Here is a 27893-nt window from a genome sequence, read left to right as displayed (position 1 = left end):
GCATACATGCACATACAAGTGATCTCGGCGACATCAGCAAGATCACTTGTCTAAAACAATCGGCTTCCCCGCTGTACATTTAGCTCTGCTAGCCTAAAGAAGGGCTAAATGTAGAAAACAACTACCTATGCGGCGCCTGGAACTGCATGTCCCAGGCATCGGGAGAGAGGAATTCCACACCCCTGCTGCCCCTCTACTGCTTGCTGCCCTGAGGCCGGGCCTTGGTCGGCCTTATGGGAAATACGGCTCTGGCTACAGGTGGTCATGGCATGATAATGTGTAATTCACATCAAGAAATAGACACTAGAAGTAACTTTCATCTGTAGGCCTGTATACTGTAGTTTAGAGTAAATCTGTCCTAAAGGGAGGTTACCATTGCTTGTCTGTTTGGCTAAGAAAAGTGTCAACATTCTTTATTTCTATACTTGTCCCCAGCCAGAGCCTCAGCAGGACAACTAGGGAACTCACATTCTTAAAGTAGAACTCCAGGATTTTTTTTTATTAGGCCTTGCAGTTGAGCTACCTCTGCACTGCAAGGATTAAGTCCTCATTTGTGTCTAGGTGCTAAAATAACAAAACTATACTCACCCGAAGCTCCGAGCTGGCCAGCTGTCACAGCACTCCCTTCAGCCTGTCTCCCCCTCCCTGCAGCAGTGGACTCTTCTTCCTCAGCATTCTCACATCTATACAATGAGGGTAATATATCAAAACTGGAGCAGACAGAATCTAGAGCAGTTGCCCATGGCAACCAATTAACTTCTCTCTTCAGTTTGCTCGGGTAAGATTTTAAAATGAAAGAGATAAGCTGGTTGGTTATCATGCACAGCTGCTCCAGATTTTGCCTGCTCCACTGTACAGATGTGATGATTTATGGGACCTTAAACTGATGCAGAGGAAGGAGAGAGATGTTGAAACGACCGGTCTAAGAAGAAGCCAGCTTGGATCTTCAGGCGAGTCTAACTTTTTTTTTTTAAAAACCTGGACACAAACAACCAGCTAACCCTTGCAGTGCAGGGTAACCCTTGCAGTAGAGGGCTGCAATACAGCCTACATAATTCACTCATGACAGGTGCACTTTAAACAGTATCTGCCAGCAATAAAATAATATTTTGATATACACACAGAATAAGAATATAGCTAATTATGTCATTGTGCAGATAACAAAACAAATTCAAGTTATTAATCTGGTTGCATTTAAATATATATTGGATTGTTATTTATGAAAACGTACTGTAACTGCTTTAGATTGTGCTTGCTATATCTGCCTGGCATTTGGCTTTAAATATACTGTATACAAGTAACATTTGCTCAGTATATTAGTTTTTTTACAGTAATGAATGGTACATTTAAACAAATACATCTTCTGCGTTGGCATGTGAAAGAGAAATCTATTCTGAATCGGAAATACTGTAAAACAGTAATTATTTACATTGTAGTTCTAAATGGCTTGCTGTCAGGTTGGGAGCAATTTTCTTGAAAGATGTACTTTAAGATGCATGCTTGCAGCTCCTCTGTACTGTCATATTTAATTTATTTGGAGCCAGTCTTGATCAGCATTTTAGATAAAGTGCCAGTATAGGAATACACATTTATTTAAAATTGACTTGCTTCCCATTTATGGTAACCTGAACTGAATGAAATATTAATTTATCACTTAATCAAAGAGAATTAGGGCAAAACTGAGTAAACTATATTGAGGGGAATTTATCAAAACTGCATCAGACAAAATCTGGAGCAGCTGTGCATGGCAGGCGTGGACCTGGCCTAAAGCAGAACACCGAGATATTTCAACCACTTGAAGGGCGGGGTGTTAGGGCCTGTTCACACGAAGTCCGTTTTGTGTGCTGACCGGCTCCGTACGCTGCTGCACTCAAAATGCATCCCAATGTATCCCTATGTGTTTTATGGGCTCCAGTTCTCACTTGCGCAGTCCGTTCAGCTTACGAAAAAATACTGCATGTCACATTTTGTCAGGTCCGGAAACGGTCCGGAAACGGTCAGGAAACGGAAACGCGTCAAAACACGTCAAAAACGCATCAAAAACGCACTGCACTGCAGCTAACATACTAACAGCCCCACTCCAGCAATTTACTCTGCGTTTACTTGAACGCATCAAAAACGCGGCCAAAACGCGGCCAAAACACACTACATCAGTCTGCAGATCCGCACCTGATCAGGACCTGATATCATGTGAACAGGCCCTTAAACCCCCTTCCAGGCCAGGCCATTTTTCAGTATTCAGCACTGAGGTACTTTGACATTTATTCCGTCATGCAGCCCTCTCCAGAGATTAATTTTATATAATTTTTTGGGGACAGATAGAGCTTTCTTTTTTTGGTATTTAATAACCACTGGGTTTTTTTTTTTTTTTACTATATAAAAGAAAAAAATACTGAAAATGATTTTTTTTTTTTTTTACTTTGTAAACATTATCCATTTTTTTGGTAAAATATAAAAGACAGGGTCACATTGGTTAAATAGATGCTAAACATGTCAGGCTTTAAAATTGCGTGCACCTTCAAAATCGCAAAAAACTACCATACCCAAAATTGGTCATAGGCGACACTTTAAAAGCTTTTACCGCTCATCAATGTAGTGTTAACAGTCACTGATGGCCCTAGAAGTATTGATCTCACTCTCACAATATGTAATATGTGTGGCGCAATCATCATTTTCGCATGCAGCTGCACCCGAAGAATATTTGCATGTGCATGCATGTGTTTTTAAAAAAAATGTATATGTGACTTTAATTTTTAGCCCCCTATGTGATATCAAATTTACAGTGACAGGTCCTCTTTATGGAGACATGAGGGGTCTTTCAGACCCCTCATGTAACCTTGAGTCCCCTAAAGAAGCTGATGAAGCAGAGATCTGCTTCACCAGCTTCTCTTCCTCTACAGGAGCCAGAGAAATGACTGCTGAATGCACAAGTGATGTAAAATCTATCACTTCAGCATTCAGAGACTGGAGAGGAGATCAGCGGAAGATTGTGGGCTGATCTCCCTCCGATCTCTATTTAGAGAGCCGGTCCCAGGCCCGCACAGAGCCTGGGATAAGGGGCAGTGGGGAGGGGGGCGGTGGGCACACTTGCACTCATCATGCAAATGATCGGGTGGCTCTACAGCTGCCCAAACAATTGTACATAAACAGCCATCGCTGGCTGTTTAAAACACAAACAGTTTTCCGCTTGTGCGTGCCGCCCAGCAATGCCCTTTTAAAACGCCCACCTACATCTAGGTTTAGGTGCAATGGCCAGACGGAAGGTGGGTAAAATAACCTTTGGAGTAGGGCTACCCCCACACTACAAAGGTTAACTGCTCATTTTGTCTAGGGGTGAAAGTAAAGACGAAATACTACCCACAGGCACCTCTCCCCCGAGCTCTGGTGGGCTCTGGACCTGTGATGTTATTACGTCTAATTGGGGTCTATTAGAAATAAAGATGACAAGGAACATAGCACAAACCCAGAGTGGAGGGGGAGCGAGGCAAGCAGTGACCGCCACATGGCTGAAGAACGTTCAAGTATTTCTTCTTTATTTTCACCCCTAGAGAACAACGAGCAGTTAAGCCTTGCAGTGCAGGAGCAGCGCTACTGTAAGGGTTACTTTTTTCAAAATCCTGAAGTTCTTTAAGTAAAGTGGCATTTTAAATAAGCATGTATTCCTTTAGCTTGTGCACTGGTGTATTAAATGGACCACTGAACAGCACCACACATAACCAAATATAAAAGTAAAACACGTACACATTCACAGGCTCTTTATATCCAGTGTATATATTCACTCGTAGTGATTTACTGGGGAAGGGAACAGTGCTTCTAAAGAAAAACTCCATAGAAGGAAGGGAAAAGCACAGTATCCACTCACTACTGACTCATCCAGATGGATATGCTAATCCTCCTACATAAACCTTGTTATCTTCGTTTTTATTATTCATTTGATTTTGATAAAGTTCGTAACTATATTTGTATCACATACAGACGGGTGACAGCTAGATCTATGAAGATGTGTTGTAACATGGCACTATAGCATGGGATTCTAGTTACAAAAACCTATTTATTATAACCTCAATCTAAGTAGAAAAGTGAAAGAAAACATACATTAGCTTGCACTGTGCCATAAGACTTTTCCCTTTCAATACTAATACCGAGAGCTGTATTTAATCACTGTCTTGGGTGATGAAGATTGTAAAGTGAAAGCACTGGAAGGAAATGAGTAAGAGTAAGTCACTTTCATTCCTGCTTTAGTGAGTAAGATGTAGTTAAAACACTATGATGAAGATTAGAAAGAGCAATAATAAACATTAACATTCATTTTAGTCATGTCTGTGAGCAATGTAGTGTAGAAATTATACCATAAACATAGTTGTTGTGCAAATCAGGGCACATTGGAGGTGGTTCCAGAAAGTCCCCATTGCACACAATGATGCATAGTCTATACCAATATTTAGTAATTTCTTTTGGAAATTCAACAGCTTATGCTAATGTACTGTTATGTCTTTTGGGCATTAGACGGCGCTGTGGTGCAGTGTTGGTCTCTATGCTTATGTATGCTTATCTATGATACACAGGAAGTTCTATCTTTATATATGTTTTTCCTCTCTACTATGCTGTAAATGCTGTATTCCTGTATACATACATGTAATGTCCTTCTAAGCAAGTAAACCTTAATTCAGCATTCCTCAAGATGTTAGTGCTTCATCTAAACACAATACCAACAATTTCTTCTTTATTTCTAAAGAAAAACAAAAAACAGGACTGAAATGATGTTATGACTATTGACCATGAAACTAATAATAGTATTATAGTTATGTAGTTATAGTCCAAAACTGTTGTTGCTCATTCTGATGACATGCAGATGAATTAGTGTAGTACTGAAGGTGGTTACACAGAGCAGGATGCCCTTAAACAAGAAGCAACCAAAATATAGCTATGGCCCATCAAAACTAGAGGGAAATAAATCTATATTCATTGTGTCCGTATGCCCAAAGATGTAGAATGTGTATAATTCAAGATGGCTGTTAAGCTTTGACTGGCTCCAGGGCATTCTGTTATCTGTATTACATTTATGGCTTTGTATAGATCGTTTTGCAAGGTGTGTTTTTGCCTTGTATCAACTACAATCAATAAATTAGCTAGTTTTAATTAGTCCAGACAACAACAGGATAGCTTGAATTGTAGCTATTTCTATCCAAATTAGAAAATTAAATGTTATAATAGATTGATCGCTGTGGTCAACACCGCAACACTAGCATTAGTTTTTCTTTACATATGTCTTTTGCATTGATTCACTGCGTGTCTCTTCTTTTGTTGACCGCCTTTACTGTTATGATGCAAATGCATCAAAATGATAGTTTACTTTGCGAACCTTCATTTAAAGAGTATCTATGGTCACAGACTAAACATAAAAATGTAATTCTACATTGCATTTCCATAAGTTCTATCTCACTTCTAATAACCATACCAATCTCGAGGTTTGTAAACTTACTTATGGACGATGCCCATATGATGACAATTTTACTCAGTCCTTTGAATATGCAGTTCCTTGTGTCACAACTCTCATAAAGTTTGCCTTCTGAACTGCAACTGAACGTCTGAACAACATAATATCATCACTGCTTGCTGGAAGCAATGCATGATGGGATATGTAGTCTTGAGAAATGGAGGTTGCATCACATCAAGCACCAGGGAAAGAGACGCAAAGCACACTGAAAAGCCAGAAATTTGTTGAAAGTGATGGGCAGATGGAAGGCAGCACTTACTACATATAGAAAAAAAACTATAGTACAGTATGTATTACTATTACAATAATGATGTTACGCAGAATGATATAAGTGGTATCTATGGAACGCCTTGGATTTAGGAGTCCCAAGACATCATCATTATAGAAACTTTGCATGCATGCTGTTCAAGTGTTCCTTTGTGATCTGCAGTTTAATTATTGTAGCATTAATAAAAATATGCTTTATATTACAATATCTAAGATAGTTAGATTATATGAACCATTTTCTTTTAAAGTCAGGGTGTTGATGCAGGAAGGGTCGTTGCCATGTTTAATTCTTCCACTTTTCTGAAGTTACCCCTACTATGACGGAGGTGTGTGGGTTGCACGGTCTAATGATGCTGCATGCTATACTGGGAGTAGCATAGGTATTAGTAAGACACCACATACTGGGAAGGTTTCCAGCAATGACCTAGAGGAAATCTTGAGAGACATCTTGGTTCTCCAGGTTGAAGGATTACACATGTGGCAACTGTCTTTTAAAAACCAAAAATTGGTACAAAGCTTATAACATAAAAGACACAAACTTTTGCGGCCTGCAATGGAGTAAGTCATTTCCATGTACAAAAAAGCTAATTTTTGGCTTCTTCAGAAGTCTTGACTCTGTGTCTTGAGTCTGTGAGTAAAGATACGAGTCCCCACTGCCATAAATTCTAAAACAAAGGGAGCTACTGCTTAACTTCTGCTGCCAGTCCTCAGCTGTCAGTACTTTGTATACAGCAGACACAGTGCAGCCTCACCTGCTCCGTGCTAGCTGATTCCAGCTGTCAGCGTAACGGACCTTAAATTAACCCCAGGAGCAAACATATAGTGACAACAGCAATCACTTGTGTAATGCAGTAAACGGTTACTACTGGTAACTCCTTAGCACTATCTATTTTCCTGATTGCATTGCAGGTGTTACACAATAAAATGCATGCTACTTTACAAGATGATTTTTTAAATTTAAAGACCTACTTTAGAAAATGTGCAAAATGTGTCAGAAAACTTTGCAACAAAAAACAATACCACAACACATAGCCAGGCAAGCGATGCCAACAGGGGTATACCTAACTCAATGGGTACCAATAGCAACATTTGATACCTACACAAACAAATACCATCTAAAAGTCCCCTTTTGATTGGTGGACAATGGATATTGCTTTCTTTTATATTAGCATTCAGTAAAATGTCTCAATTTATGTTGATAACCAATGGATATACCACTCTTTACATTGACAGAGAGTGAAAATTCTAGCAACCAGTGAACATGCCCCCTTTATGTTGGTAGTTAGTAAATAATAGAAACTCCTCCATTGGTGATAACATTGATTTAGTTACATTGCTGGTCAGTTAAATGTCCTCTATACACTAGTGATCAGTAAAAATGTCACATTTACATTAGTGGTTGGTGGGAAAGGAGTTTTAGTAATGGTCAGTGAAAGGCTCCTTTACATTGGTGGTTAGTAGAAAGCTCACTTTACATTGGTGGTCAGTACAAAAGCCATCTCTACATTGGTTTTATGCAAAAAAAATACCTTTCCACAGGCATTTTTAAATTGGTGTTCAGTGGAAAGCTTTCTTTACATTGCTGGTTGAGTGGTCACCACTTGCATTAGTGGTCAGTGCACAGTCCTTTTTACACTGGTTATCAGCAGGAAGACCCTTCTTAATGGTCACTATAAGGTCCCAGTTACACTGATGGTTATAGAAAAGCCTCCTTTTCAATAGTGGTCAGTAGAAAGCCCCCCCCCCCCCCCCCCCCCACGCTCGACCTCCTCCCTGCCTCACGCTCACTGCCCGCCCAAATCCACGGTCGGCACAGGGAAGCAGGGAGAAGAAGTAAGGAGGAGCAGGTGTGGGCGGATGAAAGCCGCCGATAGACAGGCCCGATCTCTACAAGGTACTTATTTTAAGCTTCAGATAGTTTGATCCAGTGACAGGTAGTGAGGTGTGGTGTCACATAGCTTTTTGCAGGTGGTGGCTAGACACTGCCTGGACTTCTGTACAGAAAAGGCAGCTCCTGTGAGTCATTTAGCTGGGCCCTCAGACCTCCAGACTATAGCAGCCAGTTGGGCGGATAAAGCAATATTAATGCCGCTGGACACAGGTATTTCTTGCTTTAATTTTGCAGCTTGCTTATTAGGAAATGGAGTGATGGTGTGATGAAACTCAACTATCACCTAATTATTAGGCAAGTGACACAAAAAGCTGCAATAGGAAATATTAGTGTCACCTGCCTGCATTTGCTTTCAGAAAGGGTTGTGTCAGTCACTAGACTGGCTGAACACAATTACATGTTACGCTGTACTCAGATGAAAATGTGATATATGTTCAGTTTCATGTTCATAGATTTCAGAGGCGGCTTTATTAGTGTCTAGCCATCATTTGAACACTTACCTCTTTTATTTGTACAAATTATGTGACATTCATGCCAAGCTTCTAAGACGTTTTTGTTTGAAGAATGATGGAATCCGTAATCATGAGTCATATTTTCCAGGCAGCATAAACCACTAAGAGTTTGATGTGGTCTTTCTTCAAGACTTCACCTTTTATTTTATTTTGAATCTCATTGAGAATTAAAGAACACAAAGGCAATGTTCAACAGACACACTGAGCTCTGCTATGGTCTTCTGTTCTGTTCTTGCTATGTTTACAGACACACTTAACTTTGTTATGGTCATCTCATGTTATGGTCATCTCATGCCTAAAGAGGCCGTAAGGTATATTCAAATGTCTGTTGTGAAATCTTCAAGGTCTTTGAAACTGGTTGGCTATTTCATGTAAAATCTATTCTTACTATCTTTCTGTACAGAAACAATATTCAGAATATTAACCCTTTTGGTCCATGTTAATGTTCCCTCCCAATAGTAAGAGGAAGAATAAGCAATGGCCTGACCATAACATGGATGTACCACATACTATGCAGTCGCTGTGCCACATCAAATGAACATGTGTTGTCTCAGCACACTACATCCCCCTGTCACGTACCTTGGTATGAGCCTGAAGTGACAAGGAAGGTCTTCCCTTGTTGCTCTCGTCTGAGCACCACTGGAGATGGAACAGTAGTTGTTCAGACAGAGAGGTTCATGAGTGCCAGTGGCTGGTATGACTGCTGGACACACTGGATACGCTGATGCTGACAACAGGATGCCAGAGACAGCTGGTGGATGATGGCAGATCAGACAACACTTGTGTGAGAGGTTGAAGCGTAGTCATGAACAAGCCAGATCGGTAAACGTGTGGTCAGCGTGGTACATAAGCAGGTGACAGAAGCAGAGTCAGGAACAGGCCGGGTCATACACTAGCGAGCAGAATGGTACCAGATCAGGAGGCAGAAGAATGGTCAGAGACGAGCCGAGGTCACAAGGCAGGCAGCAAGCAGGTAGAGTCAGGATTCAAGCTGGGTTAAACAGGCATCAGGAGCAGAAACACAGATGCAGGTTACAGCTGAAGATCTCTCAGCAAAGTTCAGATGCAGGGGCCATCTTTCAATAGCCCACCTGGCGCCAAGGACATGAGTGTCCAGGTTGTTGCGCGTGTACATGTACATTTTTGCGCATTACTAGCGGCACTATGAGTGCTGACTGATGCACCCTGACACCCCCTTCCCTTCAGGATCTTTAAGGGGTCCATCAGGTGCTTTTGAAAAGCTAATGCTATACATTTAATCTAATCTTTCATGTGTTGGATACTGTGCTATGTTGAGAGCTAAATTTTTGACTTAATTACGTTGCCACTAGTTTGTAGGTATTCAAGCTTATCAAATTATTCACCAAGTTGTTCCTGATGGCTTTTTGGAAAATCAGTGACACTTTTGTGGGATGTTGGCGGCAACTCATCTCTAGTAATTGCATGCATCATGGCTTCAATAAAACCTTAAACTGCATCTTCATCATCTTTTATAAATAATATTTAATAAAAACTCCATCTGGTAGTTTTTTATTGCTCTGTCTTCATTGGTATAATTTTCCTTAAGCATGCAAAATATTTAATAACAAACATCTTTGACTTTTGTAGTAGTAGATAAATAGAATCCTTCACATACATCTTTGACTTAATAAAGTGTAGACTCATTAAACAATTGATAACCCAATCCTGGCAAGACGAAAATTCACATAGGTTTGTCCACAGTATCTTCTATTTTGTCACTCACTCATTCTTTATAGTAATATATAGGCAATGCAGCTCTGATATTAAAAATAAAAGCAAAGCAAATTCAGTCATCACAGTTCTTGGGAGAAATCTTCAGGCTGAAGTCTTGCAGACCAGTGGATAAATTAACTCAACCCCACTCCTTTCAAAATTTGTAAACCTAGTTTATATGGAATGCCACTGTAATGGGAATCCTTTTGTATGTGTTAATCAGTGCTCATAATGCAAAGTATAATTTTGTACACTATTGGTAGTGTAGCGCTCACCCCCTAGGAGCCGCTGGATAAGATTTAGGCTCTCCTACCTGTTTTGCTAGCCAGCAAGACCTTTCTCTTAGCTCCAGCAATACCAACACTTTAGGATAGAACAGGCTCCAGCGTAGGGTCTTTTTAGTATTTATTGCTTAGTAGTAACTAGGAGAGAGGGTTAGCGTTGCAGGATACCCAAGTAACAAAAAAAAGAGGACAGTGCCTTCACTCTTGGCAACAGCTGTAACAGGTAGCAAAAGGTCCTATAAGAGTGACCAGTGATAGGTATTAGGTATTAGCACCAGAGAAGGGCCAGGAATAGTCCAGGACACTGAAGGAGAACAGTCAAATAACTTATACTGCACCAACTTGCTCTCTTATTGTAAAATATCTGAGTATAGGGTAAAGGATCTGTTACAGGGTCCAGATAGCAGCTCTCGCCAGCTCCTCTGCGGCACTCCTCAGTATGCTGATTCTTCCTCCAGCCCAGCTTCCATCAGGTTTCTTCTCAGTAACATCTTGGGCCTCTGGGCCCCCAGCATCTGCCACATGCTGAGGGCCTAGGCCAGGCATCTTGCAGTACACAGGCTTCCTCCCAGGAAGAAGCCCCATGGGAGAGAGGGTTCTGGAAAGTGTTCCCAAATATTTACCACCTTCCCCCAGCCATACTTCTGAGTGAGCCTGCTCAGGGATTGGTCAGAGTCAGATACATATTCATAATCTGAGGATTGATCCTCCCACACTGTATACAGAGGCCCCAACCCAGCAACAGATCGAATCAATCAATCTACCAGACCTAAGGAAGCCTGCAGATCTCAGAGCAACCATCATCCAGACTGACTACAGTCTAGATATAACACTAAATTTAATAGCCACATAGTAGAGACGCTACAGTAGTATCTGGTGCTTAGCCCAAAAAAGCATTAAACAAAATCTGGACACAGAAGGGCACACCTTTCCTTTGCATATAATTGTAAAAAAAATGGATTTACTGCAACACCCATAATCCATGCAGTGTGAATTTTTATTTTTCAGTGTTAAAAAGACAGATAATATGTTGGCTGTGTACCTAAAGACTTACTTCAGTAACATTTTCCTTTGAATGGAGTGAGGAGGGTTTAGAGTGCTTGACAATTTCTGTGTCATCATTGGGAAGATTTTTATCTGTGTTCACAAAAGACAGGAAATGTACTGTCTGCATCACCATTGAGGAGATGCTCATCATTTCCTTTTTGGTCAGTAGAACAGGAATTGAGTAATTATTTTTTATCATTAGACAGGGACAGTACTAAAATTCTGACAGAAGTTTCAACCCTTCCCCATTCTACCCAAAACTATAAAGTATGTTAGATATGTACTTTAAACTAGGGATGCACTGATACCGATTTTTAAATTTATCTTTCGTTACTCGCCAGTACCCCTAATGATACTTCCGTTAGCATGGAGCTGGCTTCCCAGCCAATCAGGAAGTCGGGCAGCTTATCATTACCTGCTGCCCCGCTCCTTGAATGCCCTGGGAAGCCGGCTCCATACTGTTTTGCTGGCTCCATGCTGATTGGCCAGGAAGCCAGCTTCCAAGCCAATCAGCATGGAGCACGCCAAACAGCATGGAGCCGGCTTTCCTGCTAATCAGGAAGCCCGGTGCCGAGTCATTACCCACTGCCCGGCTTCCTGATTGGCCAGGAAGCCGACTCCATGTTCCCTCGCTGCACCGCCAGTCAGAGGAAAGCTCCCTCTGAAGTTCTGGCATTGGGGGTAAGTATCAGAGCATTAGTATGAGTACAAGTCCAAATACTCGGCATTGGCACTGATATCAAAACTAGTATCAGTATCGGTGCATTCCTACTTTAAACTGTCAGTATCTACTGAACTGCTGCCTGAGGTTCCCTCCTGCAAGAGAAGAGCCATTATACTAACCTTTCTGCAGGTTTATGTTTCTCCATTGCAGTGCTGCAGTCTATCTAGGACAATTAATTGGTTGACACTTCTGGGAGCATCAGATGCCTGTGTCATCAGCTAAGCACTGCTGTGTCCTGGAGGGAATGTAGGTGATAAGACCTGCTGGAAAGGTGAGCATAATGTTTCTTCTCCTGCAGCAAACTTTAGGTGGGATTTCTAAGATGCTGACAGGGTATCTTTAAAATGAAACTTTCAATAACAATGATCCCTGCTTTTCTTTACCATTTGTTGCTAATAAACCTTGTGAAACTGTAAAAAATATAATAAACACTCTCCAAAGAATAGTAACATCTTATAAAATATTCCATTCGAACATATGGATGGCTATCACTTCATCACTAGAGGGCTACATTCTGCACAAGTCAGGATCTTGTCATTGTTGGTTTATCATCTGTTAAAGTGTTAACATAAACCATCTGCATTAAACTGTTTATTCTTTAATAATTGCTACTATCTAAAATTAAGAGGTATATAAAATCCAAATAGAGAGAGAGAGACAGAGGAAGACTAAATTGCACAACCCCTTACAAGTATACAAAAGAACTGCCTTGGCAATAAGTCTGAACCAGATTTCAACAAGGAGATTATATATGCTGAGTTATGATTTTGCTATCCAGGGAGATCAGAAATTAACATTTGAAAGTGAATAAGTAACAGTCTGCTGAGTGCTGCATAGGTTGTGCCAAAGCACTGCAAGGAACATTAACCTCATGGTACAATCTTATTGTGGACTTGTATATTCACAGTTTATGCTAATAGATTTAAAACATTCTACTCAGTCAGTACCATGCCCTTGGTTTACGCTATATTTTATGAGTAACACTTTGTACTGTCCAGTAGGACATAACACACCTGCACATTTGTAGTCTCATGGGCCCCATGTACACTGTGCTTTGTGTGACCTTTAGATCAGCAGGCTGTAAAATACATTGCAAAAAGATGGTGATCGCACATTACATATGGTGGGATTCAATATTTAAATTTTGATCTATCATCTTTCATATGAAGAGCTTGTATGTGCAACGTAACCTGTGTAGGTTTCCATCAGCTGTTTCACTTTACTCCCAAAAGGCAAAAAAAAGGATCAGTCTGCTTCCATCCAGATTGACACTTTTGTTCTTTTTTAGGTGTACCACTAAATCAGAACACTGTATAGCACTGTATAGAGTCCTTTTTAGAAATAGCTGCCTCCGAGATGAGCCACTGCGATGACACACTTTAGTGTGTAAATTTCATAATTTCTGTGTATAAAAAAAATATACATATACACACACACACACACACACATATATATATATAATATTCATATGCATTGTTTTTATAACTTTTTAGATGACTAAAAGGAAAGAATACATTTTAAATATTTTATTTTTGTTGTCTTGTTATAATGAATAAAATAAATATGTATGAAACCACTATACATTTCTGTTAAGTGAATAAGATAAGTATATAAATGATCATTTTTGGAAACAAATATCACATAGAAATCTAAATAATGGACCCCATGATGTCTGCTGTTTAAAGTTTGAGTGTGTTTGCTTCCCAATGGAAATGGCTCAAACCACTTCTATTTGTTTAGATTGTTATATTGGTCCCTCTCCTTTTTTGCTACACTAAAAACCCAAAACAGCTGGCAGTAGTGTTAAGAATTTTTAAAGAGTCTTGTTCAGCTTATGTCATATTGTTAATTACAGATTATATTACTGAGTGGTCTTTGCCATCTTTTACTTCTAAGATTTGACCATATTGTCAAAAGGAGTTTCCTGTACTGGTTAACATTCCCACTTCAGTTGGATTTTTCATTCAGGGTCTCATAGCTGCATGCACTGAATTGGACCTTGCTTTTAGGAACATCAAAGTGAAAATTAACTGTAGTTATTTAGTTATGTGCTCCATTGAAGCCATCCTCTCCATTCTTTCCATTTCATGTTTTTAGAAAGGGCAATCCGCTAGTAAGGAACTGCCACGATCAAGGGGCAGGGAGAAGAAAATAGCACAGCTCCCAACTGTCAGTCATTTGGAGGGACTGCCACTTTTGTGAGAACAATTCCTTCTGTCCCTCTATTACCTCCTCCGGTGTCCCTCTTTTTAATCTGATTTTTAGACCTCTCTAAAAAAGCATTTAAATATCATCTCTGAGCAAACCATGAAATCTTAGGGGCCCGTACAGCACACCTGACAGGTACCCTCTGGTCAAGCCCATAGCATTCTGTAAATACTGAAGAGTATATCACCTTCTTCAGTTCCCAGAAAAATCTTGCTCTATAATGCACCAGTATTTGTGCTGTTCCCAACACTTAGCTCCCTCCATTCCCCTCATACACTGCCAGTCAATTGCAGAGGGAGATGGAGGTATGCTTGGAGGGAGGAGAGGGGGAGTAAGCAGTGGAGAGATTTAGACTGCGACTGCACTGTTCTCTTACACTTTAGGAAAGCAGAGAAGACATGGGGGGAGAATTTACTAATTTTGGGGCACATAGAATCTGGAGCAGCTGTGCATAGTAACTGACCAGTTAAGCTCCATAAATATAAGAGAGAAGCTGATTGGTTGCCATGCACAGCTGCTCCAGATTCTATCTTCTCCAGTTTTATTAAATTCCCCCCTAGTATGTCCAGGAGCAGGGCAAATTACAAATTTTGGCTGCCAAGACTTTCCCTTACCTTTGTCAGTACATAGGCTTTGAGCTGGCTGGTGCATCTGGTACTCTGCTCTGGGGCTGCATGCTGGCACAGACGGGTGCTGATAGAGCAGTTTGAGAGTTGTCTGTGGTGGGCTTAAAGTGGGGTCTGGACACAGTGGGGAAATCCCATATGATCTAATGCTATGTAAGGGGAGCAGAGAATGTCTATTTGGTACCGGGACTGCGCATCATGTATCTTCTGGGAAGTCTGCAGTTTACATTGTCCTTATAGAGGCATGCATTGCATGAGAAAAGGGGGGGGGCACAGGGTCAGTGGGCAAACAGGCAACCTATGCCTGGCCCCCCAGCGGATCAGATGTGCCCCAGTGTGGGAAGACTGCCTTAACCTCCCTATTGGCAGCACTACTTTCACTCTGCAGTCTAGAAGAAGGGAGACTCAGGACCTAAATCTTTATTTAAAATTACATGAGCATAATATGGCTATTAGCTAGATTGTTTTTTAAGAACAAAACCTTTAGATTAGTTAAAGGTGAGTGGCATGGATGCCGGAGATCACTATTAACTATCAAACATGTTATACTGCACTAAACCTTTCATCCAACCTCCAAATTATTGTTTTGAAAGGCTAGTTAAAAGGTAAAGTAGTGGTGGATGTAATCAGTCATTTTATGCACAGCATTCCCTTTGCCTATATATACTTGTGCCTCTATCTCATCTCATGAAGTTGAAAGGTGGGAAATAGGAAGCATTACTATTACTATGGTGTAAAAGGTATAAAGGTGCACAACTTATGGATTCTTTTTTCTCCTTTTTTTTTTAGATATAACATTCATTCTACTAGGTTTGGTTGATGTCCTAGGATAGCAGCAACCCACTGGTTAAGGAAAATAGTATTCTGACCTTCAAAATATCAGTTCATAAACAGTGAAAAACTAAAACCTGTCTTCCACAACTCACAGTTAGTCAGTGACCTCATTCACAGCTTGAGGCTGGTGAACATATCAGAGTCTGCCATGATTCTTATGATGTGTTGTTTTTAATCTTGTGTCTAACAGCTGCATTTGGTATTTCCTGGAGATCTGATATCTGAAGATACAGTACACTATGTAACTATTTAGAATGAGGAGTCTAACATTTCAGCACCGTAACTGTGCATACAAAATCGTTTAAACCTTTCCTATAAAATTTGAAAGGGGATTGCATAATTTTACATATGGGGATCGTACCACTCTGGCGTGCGAGTAAGAAGTACAAACTATTTTATACAGCCACAACAGAGAGAAAGCACTTCTAAAACAAGTTGTGCAACAAATGCCAAAAGTTTTTTTATATAATAAACAAACAATAACTATACAAACAGTACACCCTTTAAAAAAAAACTTTAAAACCAACTCATTTTGTAAATCAGAATATTCTAGCCACAGTGAACAGTAACCTGCCTCTGTAATACACACACTGATGAAAAAAAGGACCAACCTATAATGTTGGAATGATTTGGGCGCACCCACTTGGAAAGTCGGTGAACATAACGCAGACCATGGGTGGGGTTAACAATGTGCTGGGGTCCGGGGAACTATAATTTTGGTATGTACTCTATCAATGTATATACATTAAATAGAACCAAACAGAAAAAGCACAACATAAGTATCTGACCTGGCTTTGGTATTCTACACTGCAAATTACTATGTGTGTTTAGAGAATCCCCTTATTTGAGTTCATGATGCATTTACCACGGATGAGCCATTAGTGACAATATAGGATGAAGCTCATAACAGTATTTGGGTGGAATCCAGAGGTTTCAGTAATGCCCTGACTTGTTAAAACCCTGGAGGACATTGTGGGGAGATCTGCAGCCCTGCCAAGGCTGAGTCCCTCCTTGCATGCACCATTTTACCAACAACGTTAGCAGACCCTTGCTTAATTCTTTATAAAAATATACAAATTATTTGGTGGCGGGGTGTTTGAGCAGTGCATAGGAAATGGGGATACCTTTATTTTGGGGCCCCTATGAGTGTAACAAGCCAGCAAGCAATTCAATTTGCCGGAGCCAACAAAAAACATACTCTTCAAAAGGTAAACAGTAATATGTCAGAGTTGTCTGTGCAACAAATGTATGTAGTGTTTGTTACTATTATTACATATACAGTATTTGTTATTTTGACAGACTAAACAGTTTTGTATACTTAGAGCAAAAATAAGAAAAAATATCTTTATGTTTATGTTATTGAAGAAAAAATCTTTAAACTTTTGAAATCTAAATTTGCTTTTCCTTTCCAAAAAGCAGTTTTAGACCCTTACATTTCACTCTGATAAATCAATTGGTCTTACTCATTAGGGAGAAATAGAAGTGATAGATTTGTGACAGCAGTTTCCTTGATAGATATGAAGTGAGAGTGTGTTTCTTGTGTGGTCAGAGAACTCCAGCGACCCTCACTTGAAAATAAAGTGAGTCATTAGAGCTGGGAATAGGAAAGAAATTGTTTAAATAATAACAGCATAACAGTTTCCTTCTGAGCTGTGACTTTCCAAGTTGGAATGTGATTCTGAATAGTTCTATTCAAGTCAATGCTTTTCTGAATAATTTTTACTATCTTCTCTCTCCCTTATCCCTCCCTTTTCCCCTTGTCTTGTAGATTTACACAGACTGGGCAAATCACTACCTAGCAAAGTCTGGTCACAAGAGGCTGATTAAGGATTTACAACAAGATATTGCTGATGGTGTCCTGCTGGCAGAGATCATTCAGATCATTGGTAAGTGTCAGCTCTCTGCTTGTGAGTGCTCAATGCTCAGCTGGATAGGGATGGCCTCAGTGAAGTAGCTGGGTGACTGTATGACTTTAGACATGAAAAGGTTAAACACAATGTGTGTTTCAATATGTCTGCACTTCACTTACTAATTCCAGATGTCTCCCCCAGCTCAGACTATTCTGAGCGTTTGTTTGGAAATTCGTTAGCATTAAAATACTGAGAAGTAACTGTCTCACCATTATTTTACAATGGCTTACAGTGTATCCTCCACATGCTGAAATGTCAGAGAAGAGGAAGACCTGATCAAGCCATATGTCTCCCATGTGGGCATGTTGTGTGCTTGAGGGAATCAGTCTTTTCTGGGATGCCTTGAAACATTATCCCTGGCCATGCACAGACAATCGGGGATGAATTCATGTCAGCAGTTACTTGGCAGGGCCAGGAGAATTAGCAGTAGATCACATTCACACTTCCAGTGTTGTGGAGGGTGTATGTTTACGGTGTGCCTGATAGGGGAGACTGCTGAATGGGGGACTAGAGTGCTGTAGGTAACAGAATACACTCTGAACTAATAACTGAAGTGTCATTACTCCCTTCACTGACTCACCTCTTCTTATCTATTCAGCAAATGAAAAGGTTGAAGATATAAATGGCTGTCCAAAGAGCCAGTCCCAGATGGTAAGTCAAATAGATTGCTCATTGTATCTGATTGTATGTGTGGGTATATATAGATATATATCAGAAAGATTAGGCATTAGCATGATTTGAATGATTGATTACTGATGTTGTTTTATTTTTTTATTCTCATTCATATTAACAATAATAACGTATTATTATTATTATTGTTATTGTTATCAATCATAATAACAATATTATTATTATTCTCAATCATAATAACTATTATTACTTTTATTTAATTTTATTATCTATCTCTTCTGTTTGACACTTTTCAAAGCAGTTGATAGCACTTCTGATCAAGTGACACAGTAGATATTTATTATTGTAATGTTAATTAGGGATAAGCCTTTAAAGCCAAGCTCATTACCCATCTAGCTCCAATTACTGATGGCCACATACGGACCAGGATTTTGGGATTCCTTAAATCATACTTCATGTATGTCTGTTATTGAAGATATCTGAAAAACGGGAGGATTGTGGTTCTTGATGAATGGAGATGTTTCTAGTATTTAACACTTCATGAATAAAATGTGTCTGCAAGAATTGTTTGTGTGTCCCATAGCAACCATATTATTTTTTGACAGTATTGTAGTATATACAGCAAGAAATTCAGTTGCCATGGGCAACACACAGTTTTTCCATACTGTTTCAAATATGAGGCATTTGAACCTTTATGTCAGTAGTAGAAGCGCATTATACCTTAAGGGGTGTTTACATGTGATGTGTACTTGGAATTGGTTAGGTATATGTTTTTGTCTCTATAGCTGGCCATAGATGTGCAGGTTTATGTGCAGGTTTAGTGAACATTTTTAGGAGATAATTATTTTAAGGTAAAATGAATAGTAGTATTATAAGCCTAATGCAAGCCTCAGTTCTATTTGTTTAGTGCAAAGGGAATAATTAGTGACTGAATGCAAAATTTACAGCATGTTGGGATATTTATGGGCAATAACAGACAATTTTAGTACTGGGAATCTGTCAATTTTGTCTGGTTTTATAAAGGGAGCTTTTCACGAAAAGGATTAATGTTCCAATTTCTGGCGTCTCTATCTAAAAATGCTAGTTTCGCTGGATGTCATGCTGAAGCTATTACTCAAATTCATTTACCTTGAGTATGCAGACAATAATTGACTTTTATCCAACTTTTCTCATATCATTAATTTTCTGGGCTACTGAATTCAGTTTGTCTGTATGCCAGTAACAAGCATTTTCAGAATGAGTTCAGCAATGGCAGGTCCTATGTTTGTCTCATGACAGTTTTTATTTGAACTGTCATATAACAAGAGGTGGGTAGTACGTGCTGGGGGATAATGCAGGGAGGCGGAATGTTAACAGAGCTGATGGTTACAGCAGGGTTCTTTGTTAGTGGTGATACTATAATGGCCAACAGTGGCTGTGAAGAAAGATCTAACTACCTTCCTAAAACCTCCTGTCCTCTTAAGTATGCATTGTCAATTGATCTACGACATATAGCAATGCTGTATGCACAGGATTAGTGCATCACCATGCCTGACTTTAGTAGCTTGGCTACTGCAACATCTAATAGGGTAGGTTAAGTGATTGGCCCCTCTAAGGCTATCATAATATGGAAGTGATAAGCAGAGCCATTCAGTTTAAATGATTATGCTGAGAAAATAGCCTCAAACTTGGCTATATGGACTATTCAAGTGGAATTTGGTTGTTTTGTAACAAAGCCCCCTGATCATCGTGTCAACACTAACAAGGTGATCAATGGCTTTGTTGACAAACATAGCCAACCCTAATGCTGACCCTAAAGCTAGCCCTAATGCTAACCCTGACCCTTGCTGATCAACAAACCATGTCATCACCCTGTTAGCGCTGATGTGATCACACAACTTTGTTGATAAACAAAAGGTTAGTATTAGAATTGGGATTAGCGTTAGGATTAGCATGAGGGTTCCTCACTTTCTAACATTATTTTCTTAGTTTATGAAGGACCATTTGTTGGCATAACAATAGGTCCAGGATAGTTTAAAGGAGTTTGCTCAGTGAAAAACCACCAAAACCCACCTTCATTTTACCTTCACTATTGACTCCAATACAGTTCGCCAAAATGTATTGCCTTACTGTGTATACAGAGTTCAAATATGATGTAATGAACTCTGTATATGCATTGGATTAAACATTTTTTTGTTGATCACATGCAACCCTTGTGAGGGAAGCCTTTCTCCTCCTAAGATCCTTACAGTCTAGGATCACTGTCCTTGTCACAGTCTATTTAAAGAGGAAAAGGAATGTGTATTTATGCCAAGTGACCTAACAACTGTATTTCAAAAATAAATAACTTGGTACTGAAGGCTCTCACAATGCATAATTCTACTTTTTCCACACATGAACATACTTGGGTCATACCAAGGATGTTTTCTTTATTAAGGATATAATATTAACTATAGGCATTTACTTATTTCACAGGCTGCCAGCTACAATAAAAGGGTGTATGCACAAATCAGCTGGGGAAATTCCAACTTGATCAACACACTTTTGTATTAGGTTTATGTGAATTTGATTCTATAGCTCATACATAATTCTAGTTATGTTCAACCCTAAAAAATCTTGCTGATATATAGCATGCAGTATATAAATCCAATCACTTAAATGTAATATAATCTTTAAAATGTTAAAGGAGAATTATGGGGTGAGTGAAAAACACTCATCCCCATAATGCAAGCCGGCCTGTGACACTGAAGCTGTCACAGGTTGGCTCTATTGATCGGGAAGTCAGCGAACACATCGCCGATCGCTGGCTTCCCGATCCTCTTATCTAACAGTCACCGCTCCCCGCAGAGATTCCACACTCTCCGTTTGTATAGCGCTGACTGGAGGAACGGACGGGGAACGGGGCAGACACAGCTGGCTTTGCTTCCAGAGAGGCAGAGCCAGCTGTCAATCAGGCAGCAGGGTGGATATCAACAGTATTGTCAGGATCCCTCCCGGCTGCGGCGCAGCTCTGCGCTCTCAGCATATAGCGGGCAATATCCCGCTATATACCGAGTTTTGGGTCATCGGAGGCATTAGTATATATCCTCCTGTGACCCTGAAGAGAACTATGGCCAAAACGGGTTAGGCCATAGTTCTTCTCTAATGTCATTTTAAAAGTCATGTTCCATTTTTTTAAATCTGCAGTTTCATTAAAATAATCCCTGGTGATCCTGTCATGGAAGTCTATATTTAGACACTTCCTTTTATGGAGTGACAACACCTTGTCCCTGTCACCCAGTTGTTCTCCAGCATTGTCACCCTGTCATAGAAGCTTATAATAGAGACTACAAGTGGACATTTTTAACGCACATTATGCAGGCATAATTTGCTGTTGTCACCATCAGGAAATCCACCCCGAGAAATACCATGCAGCCATCATGGTATGCATGCAAACATGAAGTCATTGCAGAAAGGCTGCAGGAGATCAGCAGCACTTTTAATGAAAAAGGTGAAAACAATATTTTATTACAAAAAAAGCAAATTGTTTGATGCACAGTGCACAAAGCAAACCAGAGAAAACCATAAGTCTTTCATTTACATCTACTTTAAAGTGTTAGTATATGAGAACAGCTAAATATATCCACAGCCACGCTAGTTATTTACACATCCTGTCACACTGCATAGCCAGGAAGATGTCTACATTATTTACAGCCTTTTGTGTGACCTGCCTGCATTTTGGACAGTTCCCCATTAATGTGATGAGGCTGACTTATTGTCCAATGAGCAAGCACGAGGTGGAGAGGTGACACAGAAAGCTGGGAGATGGTAGTGCCATATGCCTGGCTGTACAGTGTTTCAGAGGTGGGAAAATCAGACTAGAATATGAGAATAGATACCACATACCATTTTAGGTTTTAGGAGACCTAAATATCTATGCTTAAAGGGAAATTCCACCTTTAAATAATACACATTTCTTCATAAAAGGTAACAAAAGGGCAATTATAATTTCTTTTTTGCATAGGAGCCAGTAAAGCATTGCAGTTGCAATTAGTACAATGCTCTGGTTCCTGCAGACTAAGAGTAAGAATGAATGGACTACAACTACGGTAATGTCACTGCACTTGTATTCTATTGAGAACTACAAATCCCTCTGCTGTGGCGGCTGAGAGAACTTGTAGTCCTGTCAAATGATCTGTGAATAGATGACGCAGCTGTGAAAGCGGAGCATTGCACAGCCATGCCAAAAAAATTAAACAAGCCTGCAAGGAGAAGATCGCCACAATTCAGGTAAGTGGGGAAGGGGAGGGGGAAATGGGAGGGGGGTGGAGGGGTTTGCGATCTGACCATGTTTCATGTTACACCCTGAGTAAGGTGCAACATGAAACACGGTCAGAAAGGTAAACTTAGCATTTAATCATGCATTTATGCTGCATGAATTTTGGTTCCATCAGTTATCAGTTAGGTAATGTATCTGAATGGATGGAACTCTTTTGTTCTGCAGTTCATTTACAGTGCTGTGCTGTCTACACCCTTCTAATTTTAAGTCCTGTATACCTTCATAAACTGTATATTGCAAGAAATGAAATTGCTATATAATGTTAAACTTCATGATCTATGGGTGGAGAAGGATTGCATAAGTGCACCTGTTTAGCTGCAGACAGATATTCTTAGTGCAAATATGCTTGAAGTTACAGTAGGTCACTGGATCTCTTAAACATTTTAGAACATGCTTGTCATGCTGCAGATATTGCGGATATCTGGAATGCGTGGACTAAAAAGACAAACAAAGAATGCATTCTCAGCTCAGCAGTTGTGGAATACTTTATATTGCATTTTACAAAAGGGAGAAAGCCATGCTATGTAAAACTTGTTGAATGTAGGGGTCTGATTAGTGTAAGCCCAAGACAAGATGTTTTCCTTAGCTATGACATAGTGAGCTTTAGAGGCTAATAATTGCCTTTTTCAAAAAAACTGCTTTATTTAATAATTCAAAAGCATTCAGGTTGGCAGTAATAGATGACTAGGCTTCATCAAAGATGTGTATGCTGATTAGCTGCCGTCACTGATCGGCCAACAATTTTTGTCCTGGCTCCAACAAGAGTCAATTGAGTAATAAACGTTTGTCAAGCCAACAGGGACAAAATTCTAACAGTGCATGGCCAGTTTTAGTCAGATTGCCAGTTATCAGTTAAAGAAAAACTCCAGGTGAAACTTTTTACCTTTGCAGTGGGGCTACCCCTGCACTGCAAGGGTTAAATGGTCGCTTTACCCAGGGTCAAAAATAAAATAGTTATACTCACCTGATCCTAGGAGCTGGCTTGCTCTCCGACTGGTCCATAGTGCCTCTCTCCCCTTACCTGGAGTTCTCCTTTCACTATCCTGACCAGCAAAATGACCAATTAAGGTTTGTGACAGTTTATCAGACATGGTGACTACTTCAGAGGGTCCAGTAGCCATTCAAACTATCCTGAGTATCAACACCATGATTTAACTTTTCCTCCAATATACTGTACAGCGTACTATAGCCACTGTTGTGTCAATGAATATATGTATTCATCATGTGCCTATAGTGGTGAGTTAAGTAGTAGTGTCATTATTTCAATCACTTGCAGTGCTCAAAAGCATGGCTGCAGTTTGATTTATTGCTAATAGACTTGTATATACGCAGTTTGAGTTGAACCAGCAAAGCGAATACCCGCTGATGTGGAAGTCTCACAGCAATTTATGCTGCTTGGAAACCCTTTGGTAACTGTCAGCACTTGTGCTATGTTCTTTTGATGGTAGATTTTACTGCGTGGGTTAATGCTCTTTTTTTAATTCAGTATGAATAAGGAAATCCTACTGGGGGATTCTCATAGAGCCACAGGAAATGAGCTTGGCTTTAAAAAGCAGCAAAGATTTGTATACCTGGTGAAAGATATCTAACCCCTGCTAGCTTTAGAGAGATCCCCGCTCCTCAGAGGGGTATTGCAGTATAAGAACATACTGGTGATTGTACAATCTCTCCTTAGATACTTGAAGGACACCACAGCATATAAATCATTTTGTGTCAAGAGAGTTCAGTGCTTGGGGTTAAGCTACTATTAGGCTAAAGCTAGGAGTAGGATTTGGGTTGATGTCATGTTTATTGTTAAAGGTCAAGTTTTAGGGTTAAGTTAAAACTTTTTGGTCACAGGAGTACCTTTACTAATGTACTCCTGTAACCCAAAGTCAGAGAGCCGGACTGCAGCTGAGAAAGATCCTAACATTCCAATATTGTCGCGATCCACTCCTCTGTCTGATTGACAGCTGGCTCTGCCTCTCTAGAACCAGAGCCAGCTGTGCCCGCCCCCGTCCCCTGTCTGTCCCTCCAATGAGCGCTGGTGAAAAAAAGAGGTTTGGGGGGAATCCCTGCAGGCAGTGGTGACTGACACTCACCACTTTCTGCAGGGAGAAGCCGTGAGTTGAGTGATCAGTGTCACTTCCTGTGCATTCTGCAGTGTTATAGCAAGCAGTGTTTTAAGCCCTACCTAGTTCGCCTTTGTGAACCACAGAATACTTTCCTGCTAAGTTATGGAGATGAGTAGAAGAGGAGGTGTTCTGTAGTGTTAACACACTTCCTGTCTCAGGGTAAAAATGCAGTACAGTGAGTGAATGTTTTCACCCTAGGGCACAAAGCGTGTGACTGGCAATATCACCAGGTGAAAATAAAGGGAAAAAAAGAAACAAATGCAGCTATCACATCTAAGAATTGGCGAGCTGCAAAATGTTACATTTTTGTTCTTGGGTTTAGATACACTTTAATACATATTTGTCTGCCTTTTATTAATTACGGTAACGTATATACTGTAATGTGTGGTTTACAACTGATTTTAAAAGCATACTTCATCTTTCAGAGCATATTTCATGTTACCCTCATATTTAGGGTGTAACATGAAACATGGTCACTTTCCCCAGCTTCTCACCCTTAAACTGCCTCCCCACAGGCTCCTGTAATTCTTTTATTTCAGTCCACTTAGGGCTCTGTGAATGGTAGACACATGTCCCATCTGCCACCACGGCAAAGGGAGTTGTAGTTCTCAATGGAGTTCAAGTGTGGTGGCATCGCCGCGCTTGTAGTCCATGTATAGCTTCCTCCAGCTCCTTAACTGAAGGTTTGTATCCCTTTACAGACAGGGGCTGCAGGAATAGTCTGTAGGAGTCTGTAGGAGCCTGTGCATTGCACCTACGATCCACTGATCATAGATGCAATGCTTTGCAATATCCAATGCAAAAATTAATAAATGCACATTTTTACTTTTATAAACGTGGGTGCTTTTATTAACGTGACACTTAACTCAGGAGGTAAACCTTAAAAATGCATTCATATACCTTAACTATTAACACAAATTCAGCTTATTTGTGTATCATTCACTTGTAGAACCTCAAATCATCTCTGAATTGGTGCTGACACTGTCCTTCCTTCTGGAGGGTGGCTACTTTTGTCCCCCATGGTCCCTGTGTGTGTTGTAAAGCAGTCACCGCTCCAAGTTCACTCCTGTGATGTACTACAGTCTCATGTTTAGTTTACTAATTTGTATTAAGATTGTAGTCCATCACGCAAGTAAGTTTTCAGCGGTGACTACTTTACAACACACGCAGGGACCATGGAGAACAAAAGTAGCCCCCCCTCCAGAAGGAAGGATAGTGTCAGCATCAATTCAGAGATGATTTGAGGATCTACAGCCCAACGACATGCAAATAAGCTGCATTTTTGTTAATAGTTAAGGTACTTGAATGTGTTTTTACGGTTTAACTCCTTTGTGTAGTGTCCCTAATTTTTTCCAAAAGGTAAGTTATGATTTTTAGATGAAATCAATATTTTTGCTTTTTATGTGTTCACTGGCAGCACAGCTATTAATTTTTACACCATAGAAGTTCCTCGAAGTAAACATCATTAGCATAAACTTTGCATTGGCAGACTTCCCATATAACGGCATTGAGTGCAGCCCTTCAGCCAGGGAGTCATGATCTCTGTTAAGAAGCGCACAATCCTCTTAGGGTGCTTTCATAAAGTACCCGCACTGAGCGGCACTCAATTTTATTCTAAGTAGGTGGACTGCTGATCTGCCAGCATGCCATTCTAGATTTGACCATTATGAATTGTTTTACAAGTCCTAGTGCTGACAATGAAAGCTTTATTGGATTTTTCCAATTAGCAGTTATGGTGCCCGCTAAGAATGACCAAGGCAGTAAATGTTAAGCATTTATTCCAGTTCTAACATACATTACAGCCTGGCACATTGTGTGAAGAGAAGCCAAGTGACTTGTTATTTGTCTTCATGTTGCAGACTGAGAATGTTGATATCTGTCTGAACTTTCTGGCAGTACGAGGAGTTAATGTGCAAGGCCTCTCAGCCGAAGGTAAGACAATCCTCAATGTACCAGCATGTTCTCCTGGCTCAGTTCCTTCACATTGATGATTTAAAAAGCAGATAATCTACATTTCTAAGCATTGATATTCATCATTTGAAGTAGGGTAATTTATGATTCTGGAAACCTATACTGGCTTTAACATCCATAATTGACTTCATGTTCTGGGATGTGACCATTAAAGTAACAGACCTCGTATAACCTTTTATTGATAGAGCTATGGTTCAGAGGCAGTAGTGTAAAGGATAGACATTTGTGGTCATGGGAAAGTTGAATTGTGCAATAAAGAACCTTTATTGGGATCTACTTATATTGACATTTGCAATCCTTTGTTCTTTGGAAACTTTGTTTTAGTTTCCATCATTTTAGTGATAAAGTAAACAGGATTATTGGGTTAGTATTTTCTTAAATGTAAATCTTCTATCTACATCTGTCTCACATCTGCTTAACTACTTCACTTTTTTGTTGAACATTTCAGTTAGGGACAGCCCCTATACATTGCGCTAACGTAAGGCAAAGCATGCCTTTTGGCATGCATTATTGCAATGCACAGTAAAGTATGATACATGGGGCTTTGAGATGTCATTCTTTTTGAGTGGTACCCCAATGCACTTAGCCAGCACACCGCAATGCACAGGTGCTTCAGAGCACTACAATGTTCAGATGGTAGCAATCCGTGTGCACTCTGGTGAAAAAAATTCTGCAGAAGTGTTATAACCTGTGTGCTAAGGGGTGTCCCTAGCCTTTTTACCACGGCGGGGGGGTTGCTGGATGGTGCACAATCCGTGGGAAGAGAGGGTGCTAGTGGAGAGTGATGCCGCTAAGAGCTCGACAGGAGATGTGTAAGGGATCAGCCAGGAGCTCGGCGGGACAGCGGCAAGAGCATCCCAAGATACTAAAAACTGGGCTGGGAGATGTGTATGGCCCTTACACCAGTGGCGGAACTACCAGGGTCGCAGAGGTCGTGGCCGCGACCGGGCCCTGGAGTTCCGCCACATGGAGGGAGCCCAGGACAGGAGGAAGCGGCCCCTGGTGACCGCTGATTACCAGTCCCGGGACCTCTTCCTCCTGTCCTGGGCCCTACATGATTCGCGCTGCTCCCCTCACCTTGTTCCGGGCGCAGCGTGAAGCATCATCCAACCGGGCAGCAGCCAATGAGTGGGAGCGGTGTAATCCCCACCCCCTCATCACACAGAACTGCTGCCCAGTGCCGAATAGAGCTGCTGCGGACAGGAAGGGGGAGACGGAGCTGGAAGTATGAAGGAAGGTGACATGGGGTCCTGGAGCGGAAAGCTGGGGACATGAAGGGGGAGATAATGGGGAGCTAGGGACATGAAAGAGGAGAGTGTTTTTTTTTTTTTTCCTTGTCTAAATTTT

At 40.5% G+C, this 27893-nt stretch overlaps 1 protein-coding gene across 2 annotated transcripts in view; it reads left to right on the top strand.

The window, feature by feature from the left end:
• The window catches only part of NAV3 (neuron navigator 3), a 269901-nt gene that overhangs the window by 54514 nt on the left and 187494 nt on the right, over positions 1-27893 (top strand). For both annotated transcript variants that reach the window (XM_018572850.1, XM_018572842.1), the window contains exons 2-4: positions 17393-17510; positions 18133-18185; positions 26435-26507. In XM_018572850.1, coding sequence (XP_018428352.1) covers positions 17393-17510; positions 18133-18185; positions 26435-26507 — 244 coding nt within the window. The remainder of the gene's footprint in view (positions 1-17392; positions 17511-18132; positions 18186-26434; positions 26508-27893) is intronic.

Source organism: Nanorana parkeri, unplaced genomic scaffold (genome assembly GCF_000935625.1).
Source record: "Nanorana parkeri isolate BGI_ZX_2015 unplaced genomic scaffold, ASM93562v1 scaffold45, whole genome shotgun sequence".
In the NCBI taxonomy this organism is placed as follows: Eukaryota; Metazoa; Chordata; class Amphibia; order Anura; family Dicroglossidae; genus Nanorana; species Nanorana parkeri.
Note: the sequence above shows the minus strand (reverse complement) of the source record. Positions and strands in the feature narration are given on the sequence as shown.